This window comes from Oncorhynchus mykiss, chromosome 17 (genome assembly GCF_013265735.2).
Source record: "Oncorhynchus mykiss isolate Arlee chromosome 17, USDA_OmykA_1.1, whole genome shotgun sequence".
NCBI classification, from domain to species: Eukaryota; Metazoa; Chordata; class Actinopteri; order Salmoniformes; family Salmonidae; genus Oncorhynchus; species Oncorhynchus mykiss.
The window spans coordinates 36,842,725-36,856,260 of record NC_048581.1 but is presented as its reverse complement, the minus strand read 5'-3'; the positions used below and the strand labels follow the sequence as shown (position 1 = coordinate 36,856,260).

The 13,536-nt window shown below is 40.3% G+C and overlaps 1 protein-coding gene across 3 annotated transcripts in view; it reads left to right on the top strand.

Moving 5' to 3' along the window:
• Positions 1-13,536, top strand: part of cpne1 (copine I) — a 65,239-nt gene that overhangs the window by 16,125 nt on the left and 35,578 nt on the right. The window contains exons 1-2 of one of the 3 annotated variants that reach the window (XM_021568361.2): positions 5,452-5,711; positions 8,843-8,974. In XM_021568361.2, the coding sequence (XP_021424036.1) occupies positions 8,843-8,974 (132 nt within the window). In that variant the 5' untranslated portion in view covers positions 5,452-5,711. Of the gene's footprint in view, positions 1-5,451; positions 5,712-8,842; positions 8,975-13,536 lie in introns of those variants that run through there. The other 2 variants (XM_021568363.2, XM_021568362.2) reach the window with 2 other exon arrangements.

The window sequence follows — 13,536 nt, the reverse complement described above, 5'->3', positions numbered from 1 at the left end:
GCAGAAATACATTTGGGCAGATGAACACCACTTGTGGCAGCAGCAGCTTCAGTGGGGGATGGACACCTTGGCACTGGGGGCTCCCATTCGGAGTCAGTGTCACTGTGAAAGAAAATGTTCAGTTAGAATAGTTTCACATATGAACCCTGTATCAACAGGTATAATAAACAGATATATATATATAGAGTACAGGGAACACAATATATTCAACCTTATTATAGACCTGCTAGATCTACTGTCTCATTTATATTATGACATTTCAGCTAGATCTACTGTCTCTATTATATTATGACAGACCAGCTAGATCTACTGTCTTTATTATATTACAACAGACCAGCTGTAACTACTGTCTCCATTTCACTTTGGCCATTGTTGTGGGCCTGCACTCCCCTCAACAGCCTCAAATAGGCTATTTAATTTCACAAATAATATTTTATATTATTAATTTCAAACAATGGCATTAGCATGAGAAGAACTTACCAGTCCAATACGATGTCCTCTCCGTTAAAAAATATTCCTCCATTTGGGAATCGCTAAATGAATCGCCCTCGATCAATTTCTTCTAAAATTGTGTGTACATCTGTATATCTAGACTTAGATTTAGCTTTCCCTGACTTAGTCGCCATACTGATTGATATATAAACAGCTGAATATGCGCTTTACCAAAACAACGCTGTGTGCAACATGCGTTGCTCCTTCCGGTATGAAACTTCAATGGCAAATGACCCTCTTTACGTCGGAGTTTACTACATGGGTTGGTCTTCCAACACATAAACATTACATATTGCCGTTTACCTCAGCTCATTGGCTATCTACCCAGCTAGATTTCAAGACGATCAGTGGTCATTGGGTTAAAATACAGTCAATCAACGAAACAGCGGGCAAATCATTGGTGCACAATGATGACTTGTTGTCTTCAAATCGGTTTCGTTCAGTCAATATGTCCCGCGAAATGACCCATCAGGTTTGGTTGTGTTACAAACAAAAAATCATGTTTGGTTTCATTGCAATCAACTGGTTGTGTTATAAACAAACCAGTTGATTGCAATGAAACCAAACATGACTGGAAAAGTCACGTTCTGTGTGTGTATTTACCTCGAGTGTGTCGTCGAAAATGGAATGAGACGGAATTCACGACACAAGCGGTTCACAAAATGTTGTGTTAGGCTATAAAAATGGATTTTATCAAACAATAGACCATTCATTGTGTAACAATGAGCATTGGGATTGCAAACAGAGGAAGATCGTCAAAGGTAAACTATTTATTTTATTGCAGTTTGTGATTTTGTTACGCCTGTGCTGGTTGAAATAGTTTTTTATGGGGCTCTATCCTCATAATCGCATCGTATTCTTTCGCAGTAAATCCTTTTTTAAATCTGACAACGCAGTTGGATTAGCAAGATTCTAGGCTTTCGAAACATGTGAGACACTTGTATTTTCATGAATGTTTAATATGACTATTTATGTAGCGATCACTGTATGTTGTCGAATTTCATCCCGCTACCGGGTTCTGTGCGCAGAGAGGTTAAAGCACCTCAAACGCCAGTCCTTGAGGGCCAAGTTCTGCGGGTTTTCACTTGTACTTGATTGATGAATTAAGGTAATTGATTAGCTAAAACTCCCCCTTACCTGGTTGTCTAGATCTTAATTGCAAACAAATTGAAAGGAAAGAACAAAACTCAGCAGACACATGGCCCTCCAGGAACTGAGTTGTCCACCCCTGCCTTTTAAAAGGGACATTTTTAAACATTTTTTTCAACTTCATATTCATCATCTCCAGCACCTCCCCAACATATGTGAAATTGGCACATTTCTATGTTTTGTAGTAAAAAAGAGAGGATAAGTGTTTCAAATTACATTATTGGAGTGCATTGTGTGATTTTAACCAATTATGTGTAGGCCTTGCCTACTAATTCCCTACTAATTGGTTAATGTCATTGCAAAACGCTTATCTTCTATCTTTTTTACTACAAAACATACATTTGCCATTTCCACATGTTGATACTGGGGTGGTGCTGGAGATGAATATGAAGTTGCCATTTTTTTTTCTCCCCCTTTAAGGATCACTTTACTCAATGTTTTTGTATTTTGTTCAGTAGTCTACTGTTGATATGGTCTCACATTTTTATTTCAGCACAAACAGTTTACAGATGGAGCACTGTATATAATTATGTTCATAAATTGTGTGTGTTTTAAGAGAGTACACATTTATTCCACTGTCACAAGGCCCACTTTCAATTCCACTGTAGATGCTAGTGGCAAACATGCCTACTAGAAGGCTAAGATAACATCTGTTTCTTGTCTTACAAGCTAGCCTAGCGCTAAACCTAAATGTACCTTGTTTTTATCATGCGGTTTAATGGAACATTTTTGACTGATTCATATAAGTTCTCTGAACATTCACTTTTATTTGAAGTGTTGTAAAACCTATACAGACTTTTTTTTATATAGGCTACTCATCAATTAAGTTGTTTATTTCATAATGTTTTAAAGAGTGAAATGCTGGGTGTTCTTTGATATTTGGGATATCTGCATGTCTCACTTTGTCCTAATGAGCCCACAGATTGAGAAAGGCCTAATATACGGCACTGGGGTGAAATGGTAGGCTGTTTTGTGGACATACATGACAACCTAGGGCTTGCTTTGAACATGCTGATGAACGTAAAGCATATTTAGAAACTAATATGGCCTGGAAGATGCCTTTTTCACTTTTAGAGAGAGCCCATGGAAAGAGCTGCTGAGTTGCAATGCAAAGCAAGTTTGGACTTAACTGTCATTCAGTATTCATACATGCCTATTTTGGTTTGCTTCTTTCAAATGTCACAGTGTGCTTCTGGATTTTACTTGTTAAATATTATGCATTACACTACTTTTTGGGTACCAAACTGTCAGGTATAAGGCAATGAGAGCCACTTGCAGAGCCAATTGGTTTACTGTTGGATTTGCATGCAAAGGTAAGTACTAGTTATATTTATGAATTGTGCGAGGTGACATTGTGTATAATAGATTAAGTATTTGTGGAATTATGCTTCCAATATCTAGGCAAAGTTTTGCTGGACATGATATTATGGTTAGACTTCACAATATTCCTTATTTTCCCATCTGATCTCACACTTTTGAAATCAAGCCGTTAACCGGATTGTAATCTAAAGCAGTAGGCTATATCAGAAATGGCCATATAGCTGGTCTTTGATATAGAGGACCACACAATCCCAAATCCGTAGTGAATCTGACATGGGACGCAAGCACAGCCTTGTGCAGAATAAGCCACAGTTTCATCACTTCCAATTGACACTGGATTTCATTGTGATGCATATTTTTGTTCAGTAAAAAGTGTATCCGATTGATTTGCCTAATTTGTGTCGTTCCCAATTAGTCAATCAACTTTACAAATGGCTATTTATTGAGTGCAGTTGATAGGCCTACAACACTAGAAGATCGAATGTATTGGGTTGTAAATGGCTACATTATCATACAGAAAAAAACATTTCAGTGATGCAGTGAACAGCTAAGACTAGTGTTGCTGGCTATTAACTAACTTAATTGCTTTACTTATTTTTTACTAATTGATGCCTACATAGGAAATAGAGCCTTGGTATTTGCTGTATACAGAAAGGGTTGTGTGCCCTTTGTGTGTGGTAGCCTAATTAATATACAAATAACTTCAGTTAGTGGTGTTAATGTTACTTAATTGTTTACATTTAAACCAGTACAAAGCATAAGTGGATTATAACAAAACTGATTTGAATGAGAACATGTATATTTTGATGTTGAATTTTACTGCAGACGTCCATATTTTAAATTAGGTGCTTGGCAAAAAATGCACCAGTTTCAAGCTCTGCTCTCTGTCATATGTAAGAATATTTTTGATCAGGACATGGTTACCTATTAATTTGCAAATTCGCAAGGCACGAGAGATCTGGGCTGCGTTTCAAACTGATAAAAGACACACCTTCGTCAATTTACCATCGCCTTATGCCCTTAGGGAAATTGCCGCGCCCAATCTTGTCGTTGGTCCAGATGAAGACGACTGCCAAGCAATGGCAGTTAGCAATGTTAGCCACTCAGCCCTCGTTTTTAATAGTGTTTGCGGATGTACTATTATGTTCACGTCGGGCCTGAAACGCCCCATAATTCAATTCGCGATGATTGTACATCTGCTAAGAAAAGTCTGCCAAAACTTAAAACCTCAACATCAATATGGATATGTCATCATACAAGTGTAGGTATAAACAAATGTAAATAAGTTATAAATTGTGCTACTAATTCACAAACACGTCTAGTAAAAGTGATGTTTTTGGAAATTGTAGAAATAAAACATTTTCCTTCTTCAGAAGTTCCAGGGCAGGCTAACGTTAGTTAGCTAATTAATTAGCTAGCTATTATACAGTAGGCGTATATTAATAATAATATATTTAATGTAAGTAGACAATCAATCATATTTGACTGTAGCGCATATAAAGCACCAACAAGCTACCGGTGGATGAAAACATGTGACGAATTTCCGGGCAAGGGCGGTCCGTTTAAAAATAATTCCTTCCTTCCTCACCCCGCAAGTGTATACTCGTCAGACGTCATGAAACGTTATCAGAAGTGTCCACTTAATTTGAGGGCTGGGGGGAAAGGATGTGTCTGTTAAGTGTTTGGAATACAGCGCTAGTGACACTAGAAAAGATATTGTACAAGCAAATTCTAATAATATAAAATGATTAACAAATGTACGTGTATCGCTTGGTTTAGTTAGCTCCGTTTCCAACGGTGGTTAATGGCTGGCTTTTTATTGAACGGAGTTTATACGTTAACATTGCACATCGGATGGATAGGCTAATTATAAATGGCTACATCTTTTATATCTGTAGGGTGAATTATTTTTTTTCTGTCTCAGTGGGTGCAGCTTCAACCAGGGATATGCGTTCGTCACTAATTACCACAGCCACAAATGTATTTTTATTTTTATTTTACCTTTATTTAACTAGGCAAGTCAGTTAAGAACAAATTCTTATTTTCAATGACGGCCTAGGAACAGTGGGTTAACTGCCTTGTTCAGGGGCAGAACGACAGATTTGTACCTTGTCAGCTCGGGGGTTTGAACTTGCAACACTCTAACCACTAGGCTACCCTGCCGCCCTAATGCGCCCCAAATGGCTAAACCCCGCCTATTTCTACCATTTCTAAACCTAACCATAAACTTAACCCTAAGCACACTGCTAACATTATGACTAACCTTAATCTTAAATTAAGACCAAAAATCACTTTTTTTTGTTGTTTTACTATACAGGCAATTTGTGGCTGTGGTAACTAGTGACAACCGGGATATGTGTGTAGTCACTTCCTGCACGGTCAGTACTATCTGGGATTCTTAGGACGTCCCCTACCTAACCATAACCTCAAATATACAAATATTTGCCTTAACCATGTTAAACTTCAACGGCTTGCATGGGGTAGGGACGTCCCAAGGAATTCGGCTAGCACGGACGGACCCTTCCCCCTGCACTGCGGGCACCACAAGTGACGTTGTCTCTTGTCCAATAAGAACGTTTTTATGGTGGCTGATCATCCAATGTTGAGCTCACTTGACCATCTGCCACACCTTTTTTAGGAAATATTTCCTCGACTCCACATTCATTTCGTGTTACGGCAGTGTGCTGTTCAGTTGCAAGACAATTACAACTGTTTCAAAAGAGACCTGATATTCCGTTTCGTGCGACAAGGTAATATTTGTAGCTTACCTATTTTTTATAAAGTAGCCTCTGCTAGTTTAGAGATCGAGGTGAGCAGGCAAATCCGTGTATTGTTATTTTATGGGCGTAATAGGCCCTGGCCTTGGGGTTCTTGTCAGGCTTCTTTTTTTAATGGTTGAGTTAACTTTATAGGAAGTTCTCTCTCCATGTCGAGTCTCTACTATAGAATAAGCGTCTGGTAGTTTTCAGGGTGTCTGATTTACATCTGAACTTTTGCTGTTAACTAGGAAGTATGTAGTTTATTGTAAATAAACAGTACCAGTGTGTTTTGAGCCAGGGTTTCTAGCATGACGACTACTCAAAACCCGCCCAAAAGGCCTGAAAACTAGCCCAACATTTTTTTCACAGCAAAAGAGTTGACATTTATACAAACCTTTTAACGTAATAACGTTGAGGCAATTAAGAAATATCGTAGTAATTTTTAACAACGTTAGATGCAATATCCGGTTTAACTCTAAATAATAATTATTGCGAGCTATGACTTAAAGGAATTTGAATATGTCTCAAGATAAGATAATTAGCTCGTATTAAACTCCCAAGATAAATCCACATCCATTGATGGAAAATTAACTCGTTTGACTGTTATGATTACTCAATAAGGCACAAGGGGGTGTGGTATGTGGCCAATACACCAGGGCTAACGCTTCGAGTACACCGATAGTATGGTTGCGCAATCTAGTGTGCAGCATCATCTGGGTATGTATGTATGCAACAAAAGTAAAACATTCACCTTCTGCTTCCGTTTCTGTCAAGCCGAACACATACAGTTTGACGCATACGTTCGATAGATATGCAACACACCGAACGCCCTCCAACTGCCTCTGCAACGCAATGCTGCAAGGCAAACGCAGCGTTCCATTGGAAATTAATGTCATTCTGGTGTATCAAAATGCAATGAAGCTGTCGGTGTGATCGAAACGTAAGGGCTGTTCTTATGCTTGACTCAACACGGAGTGCCTGGATACAGCAACATATACCACAAACCCCGCAGGGTGCCTTATTGATATTATAAACTGGTTAAGTGAAGTGCCTTTCTTGTAAACTCAAAACCCAGCAATCAATAATAATAGGAAATATGAAATGCACATTAAAGCAAGCATACTATATACAGGAAATATTTAAAGTCAGATCCAATACCATATTTACATGTGCAGGGAATTCTTATTTTCAATTACTGCCTAGGAACAGTGGTTTAACTGCCTTGTTCAGGAGCAGAACGACAGAATTTACCTTGTCAGCTCGGGGTTCGATTTTGCAACCTTTTGGTTACTAGTCCAATGCTCTAACCACTAGGCTACCTAGCGCCCCATACTGGAGTGATGGCGTTAGATATGTATAGGGGGAAGGGGACTAAGCAACAGGATATGACAAACAGTAGCAGCAGCTCATATGTGAGCAGGTGTGTAGAGTCTAGGGCTGAGCGGTAATACTGTATTTTACTATATACCGGTATTGATGCACGGACTGGTTTGGGTTTTTACTTTACCTTCTATAACAGTATTTGAATGTTTGGTTTGTTAAATGTGATACGACGCGTGTAACGTCAATTCTTATAGTTTACACCGCTACTTGAGTCATCCCACCACTCTTTCTCCATGCTGCTTTCCACACAGACCTAGTCCCACCCCCTGTCACTCAAGGAGCGCATTTGTTGTTGCTTTGACCACGAGACACTTTCGTTCGTCTGCATGGTCAATTTTTTTATTTTTTTATTTCACCTTTATTTAACCAGGTAGGCAAGTTGAGAACAAGTTCTAATTTTCAATTGCGACCTGGCCAAGATAAAGCAAAGCAGTTCGACAGGTACAACAACACAGTTACACACGGAGTAAAACAAACACAGTCAATAATACAGTCGAAAAATAAGTATATATACAATGTGAGCAAATGAGGTGAGATAAGGGAGGTAAAGGCAAAAAAGGCCATAAAAGGCCATGGTCGCCAAGTAAATACACAGTCAATTTAGTGTATGTAAACTTCTGACCCATTGGAATTGTGATACTGTGAAATAATCTGTCTGTAAACAATTGTTGGAAAAATTACTCTTGTCATGCACAAAGTAGATGTCATAACCAAATTGCCAAAAATATTGTTTGTTAGTGGTTGGATAAATTAGTTTTAATGACTCCAACCTAAATGTATGCAACCTTCTGACTTCGTGTGTGTGTGTGTGTGTGTGTACACACACACACTGGGCCCTTTTTAATTATGTCACTTTCTTGAGCTGACCTAGGCATTGAACTGGGCACCTTGCTCACGCCCGGAAGGCAGTCTGGTTCTAATGCAATCAACTTTCTCCTGGTGCACAACACACCTACCGAGTGCCTTGGCCAGATTAACCGAATCCCCTCAATGAGAGAAAAGATTTGAAATTGACAAGATGGCGGTGTGCCCGTTGTTGAATTACTTCCTGGAGCAAAACAAGTATTTAATAACATCACATTTTCTGAATTCAAACAAAACCCCCTGCAACTGGACATGGATGTTTAGAATACATTTGATTGCCTTCCAAATCGGAAATTGAGGAAAAATCGCCGTTCTCTGCTACACCAAACAGTATCTAACGTGACTGCTAATGGAGCATCGCATCCCAGCCCATTACAATCTGCTAGCTAAGAACCTGTCCCATTTTTTTTATTTCCTCTATGCCGACCTGGTTGACTCACTCATTCTCAAAATTGCCATTTTTACTGAGCAGTGTACATTAAAGCAAAGCCTGGGATATGGGAAGCGGTTAATGGTAATTTAAATTCTTTATATTATTTATTCCTGAAGAATATAATTTATAAATGCCTCATGGGCTGTTTTTCTTTATCATAACCCAACATATAAGGGATCGTTACTTGATTGTTTATAAACAACAAGAATGTAAACGGCTTCAAATATTTAAAAAATAAAATAAATGTAATGGACTGTCGGTCCCTGCATCTGGAGCGTTATCTATGAATTTGAGAGGATTTTAATTTCCCTGGCACATTTCCTTAGCGTCATACCAACGCAAGTGGCAGGGACCCCGTTGTTATTGTTTTTAACTGGAGACTTTAGCTTTTAATATAGTCACATTTGATCTGAAATCTTGTTTTTCTTCCTGTCTTTTTCAGATGGCTTCGCAATGTGTGTCAAAAGTAGAACTCTCCATCTCGTGCAGCAATCTCCTCGACAAAGACGTTGGATCTAAGTCTGACCCACTCTGCGTGCTGCTGCAGAGCATTGGGGATGACAAGTGGACCGAGGTAGGGAGAAAGTCTAACTAATCGACACATTTTAAAAATTGGCAACATTCAGTGAGGTCCAAAGGTATATTGACACTGATACATTGTGTGTTATGCCCCGGTATTCCAGCATTTTGGATTTGAAATGATACAATGACTGAGGTTAATGTGCAGACTGTCAGCTTTTGTTTCAGGCTATTTTCATCCAATATCGGGTGATTCGTTCAGAAATGACTGCACTTTTTGTCCACATTTTAGGGAACCAAAAAATATTTGGACAAATCCACCTATTAGTCAGAAGTTTTGTATTTGGTCCCATATTCCTAGCACGCAATGTCTACAACAGAAGTGAGACTAAGTCAATATTATTTGAGTCACAACGTTCGAGTCTCAAGTCTTTTCAAGTAAAAAAAAAATATATATATATATTGCTCAAAAAAATAAAGGGAACACTCAAATAACACATCCTAGATCTGAATGAACGAAATATTCTTATTAAATACTTTTTTCTTTACATAGTTGAATGTGCTGACAACAAAATCACACAAATTATCAATGGAAATCAAATTTATCAACCCATGGAGGTCTGGATTTGGAGTCACACTCAAAATTAAAGTGGAAAACCACACTACAGGCTCAAATCAAATTTTATTTGTCACATACACATGGTTAGCAGATGTTAATGCGAGTGTAGCGAAATGCTTGTGCTTCTAGTTCCGACAATGCAGTAATAACCAACAAGTAATCTAACTAACAATTCCAAAACTACTGTCTTATACACAGTGTAAGGGGATAAAGAATATGTACATAAATATATATGAATGAGTGATGGTACAGAGCAGCATAGGCAAGATACAGTAGATGGTATCGGGTACAGTATATACATATGAGATGAGTATGTAAACAAAGTGGCATAGTTAAAGTGGCTAGTGATACATGTATTACATAAGGATGCAGTAGATGATATAGAGTACAGTATATACGTATACATATGAGATAAATAATGTAGGGTATGTAAACATTATATTAGGTAGCATTGTTTAAAGTGGCTAGTGATATATTTGACATAATTTCCCATCAATTCCCATTATTAAAGTGGCTGGAGTTGAGTCAGTGTGTTGGCAGCAGCCACTCAATGTTAGTGGTGGCTGTTTAACAGTCTGATGGCCTTGAGAGAGAAGCTGTTTTTCAGTCTCTCGGTCCCAGCTTTGATGCACCTGTACTGACCTCGCCTTCTGGATGATAGCGGGGTGAACAGGCAGTGGCTCGGGTGGTTGTTGTCCTTGATGATCTTTATGTCCTTCCTGTAACATCGGGTGGTGTAGGTGTCCTGGAGGGCAGGTAGTTTGCCCCCGGTGATGCGTTGTGCAGACCTCACTACCCTCTGGAGAGCCTTTTGGTTGTGGGCGGAGCAGTTGCCGTACCAGGCGGTGATACAGCCCGCCAGGATGCTCTCGATTGTGCATCTGTAGAAGTTTGTGAGTGCTTTTGGTGACAAGCTGAATTTCTTCAGCCTCCTGAGGTTGAAGAGGCGCTGCTGCGCCTTCTTCACGATGCTGTCTGTGTGGGTGGACGAATTCAGTTTGTCTGTGATGTGTATGCCGAGGAACTTAACTTACTACCCTCTCCACTACTGTTCCATCGATGTGGATAGGGGGGTGTTCCCTCTGCTGTTTCCTGAAGTCCACAATCATCTCCTTAGTTTTGTTGACGTTGAGTGTGAGGTTATTTTCCTGACACCACACTCCGAGGGCCCTCACCTCCTCCCTGTAGGCCGTCTCGTCGTTGTTGGTAATCAAGCCTACCACTGTTGTGTCGTCCGCAAACTTGATGATCGAGTTGAAGGCGTGCGTGGCCACGCAGTCGTGGGTGAACATGGAGTACAGGAGAGGGCTCAGAACGCACCCTTGTGGGGCCCCAGTGTTGAGGATCAGCGGGGTGGAGATGTTGTTGGCTACCCTCACCACCTGGGGGCGGCCCGTCAGGAAGTCCAGTACCCAGTTGCACAGGGCGGGGTCGAGACCCAGGGTCTCGAGCTTGATGACGAGCTTGGAGGGTACTATGGTGTTGAATGCCGAGCTGTAGTCAATGAACAGCATTCTCACGTAGCTATTCCTCTTGTCCAGATGGGTTAGGCCAGTGTGCAGTGTGGTTGAGATTGCATCGCCTGTGGACCTATTTGGGCGGTAAGCAAATTGGAGTGGGTCTAGGGCAGGGGTGTCAAAGTCAAATGGACGGAGGGCCAAATAAAAAAATCAGCTACAAGACGAGGGCCGGACTGTTCGAATGTTCATTGAAAAATTTTTAAATGACGCATATAGTCTAGTGAACCTAATTGAACCTACTGAAAACCTAACAAATATATTACAATATGATCAGATAAATAAAGCAATATTTTCTTATGGCTCTGTCAGTAATCTTTAATTTTCAACAGACACAAAAGACAAATTTCCTTTATATAAATATCCCCATAACATGAACATTAAATGAAAGAAACCGGTATTCAAGGCACCATCAGTAGACTATATTTTCTATTTTAGCAAAAGTGGGCTAAATTTACTTCAAAGAAAAAACAATAATAGCAATTTTCTATCATCCACTCAACTGAAATATTTTTAAAATATAATTGGATTGAAATACAAAAAAATAAAGTGCAAAAATCTATTAATCAAAAACAACACTTTGTTTAAGGAGAAGTAACATGCAGTGAAAACATATTAAATTTTAACTTTTAAACTTGAACTGAGTAAAAACTCTAAATATGTGATTGCACAGTAATGTTCACTTGTTTGAGGTTGAGGGTGATACTTGGTGGTGTCCCATCTTTTCCACAAGTTCATCAATGTTCGGGGTAAGGCTCTGAGCTGAAGAAATCCTCAGAATTGAGTGGAGGTGTTCAGCAGTAAGTCGACTTCTGTGTGATGTTTTGTTCAGGTTCATCAAAGAAAACAGTTGTTCACACAGGTATGTGCTGCCAAACATAGACAACGTTTGAGCAGCCTGGATGCGCAGCTGGGGCATTGTGCCGGGGAGGAAACGGGCGAACTCCGCAGCACCCACTGCCGCATATTTTGCCCTCAGTGCATCATTGCATTGGAGGTCAATCAACTCCATTTGGAGGTTTGGTGGTGAGCTTTCCACGTCAACAGCAAATGGGTTACCGAGCAGTTCCAACCTGCTTTTTTGTGCTTCAAAGTCAGCAAATCGGCGTCGAAAGTCAGCGGCAAGCATACCTATTTTATCAGCCAACTGTGTGCTCGGGAACGCACTGGTAGAGAGCTTCTCTTTCATGGTCTGGCAGCTGGGAAAGTGGCTCAAATTTTCTTTCCGCATCTGCGTCTCCCACAGAGTCAGTTTGGTTTTAAATGCCTTCACTGTACTGTACATATCAGAGATGACACGATCCCGACCCTGCAGCTGCAAGTTTATTGCATTCAGATGACTCGTAATGTCACACAGAAAAGCCATTTCACACAGAAACATTTCGTCTCGGAGTTGTGTTGTGTCTTTCCCTTTGCTGTCCAAGAACAGACAAATCTCCTCACGAAGCTCGAAACATCTTTGAAGCACCTTTCCCTGGCTTAGCCATCGCACCTCTGTGTGATAAGGCAAATCACCATGCTCCGTTTCTAACTCCGTCAGAAATGCCTTGAACTGGCGGTGATTCAAACCTTTGGCTCTGATAAAGTTAACTGTGCGCGTGATGATGCTCATTACATGCTCCATTTTCAAGGCTTTACCGCACAACGCTTCCTGGTGTATGATACAATGATAAGCTGTCAGCTCACCTGTCGCGTTTTCCTCTTGCATCTTTTCCCGTATCTTCGCCACCAGTCCGCTCCTGTGTCCACACATCGCAGGTGCTCCGTCGGTTGTCAAACCCACGAGTTTTTCCCAAGGCAGCTCCATCTCATTTACACATCTTGACACCTCTTCATACAAATCATGCCCCGTAGTTGTGCCATGCATAGGACGTAAAGCCAAAAACTCCTCTGTCACGCTTAGGTTGGAGTCCACTCCGCGGATGAAAATTGACAACTGGGCAATGTCAGAAATGTCGGTGCTCTCATCCACAGCCAAGGAATATGCAATAAAATCTTTTCCCTTTTTCACAAGCTGCTCTTTTAGATTGATGGACAACTGGTCTACTCTCTCGGCAATGGTGTTTCTGCTCAGACTCACATTTAAAAAGAGTTGCCTTTTTTCTGGGCAAACTTCGTCACAAACTTTAATCATGCAGTTTTTGATGAAATCCCCCTCCGTAAATGGCCGGGCTGATTTAGCGATCTCTTCTGCCAAAATAAAACTGGCCTTGACAGCAGCCTGGCCTTGTGATTTGGCTTTTTTGAACAGAGCCTGTCGAGATTTGAGGCCTCGTTTTAATTCCTCTGCCTTTTGTAGCCTTTGTTCCATGTCCATATTCTTGTTTTTGTCCGCGTGTTTCGTTTCATAATGTCGTCTCAGATTATACTCTTTCAGTACCGCCACACTTTCTCCACACAGAAGACACACAGGTTTTCCAGCTACCTTCGTGAACATATACTCCGACTCCCACCTTGTTTGAAACCCCCGGTTCTCAGTAT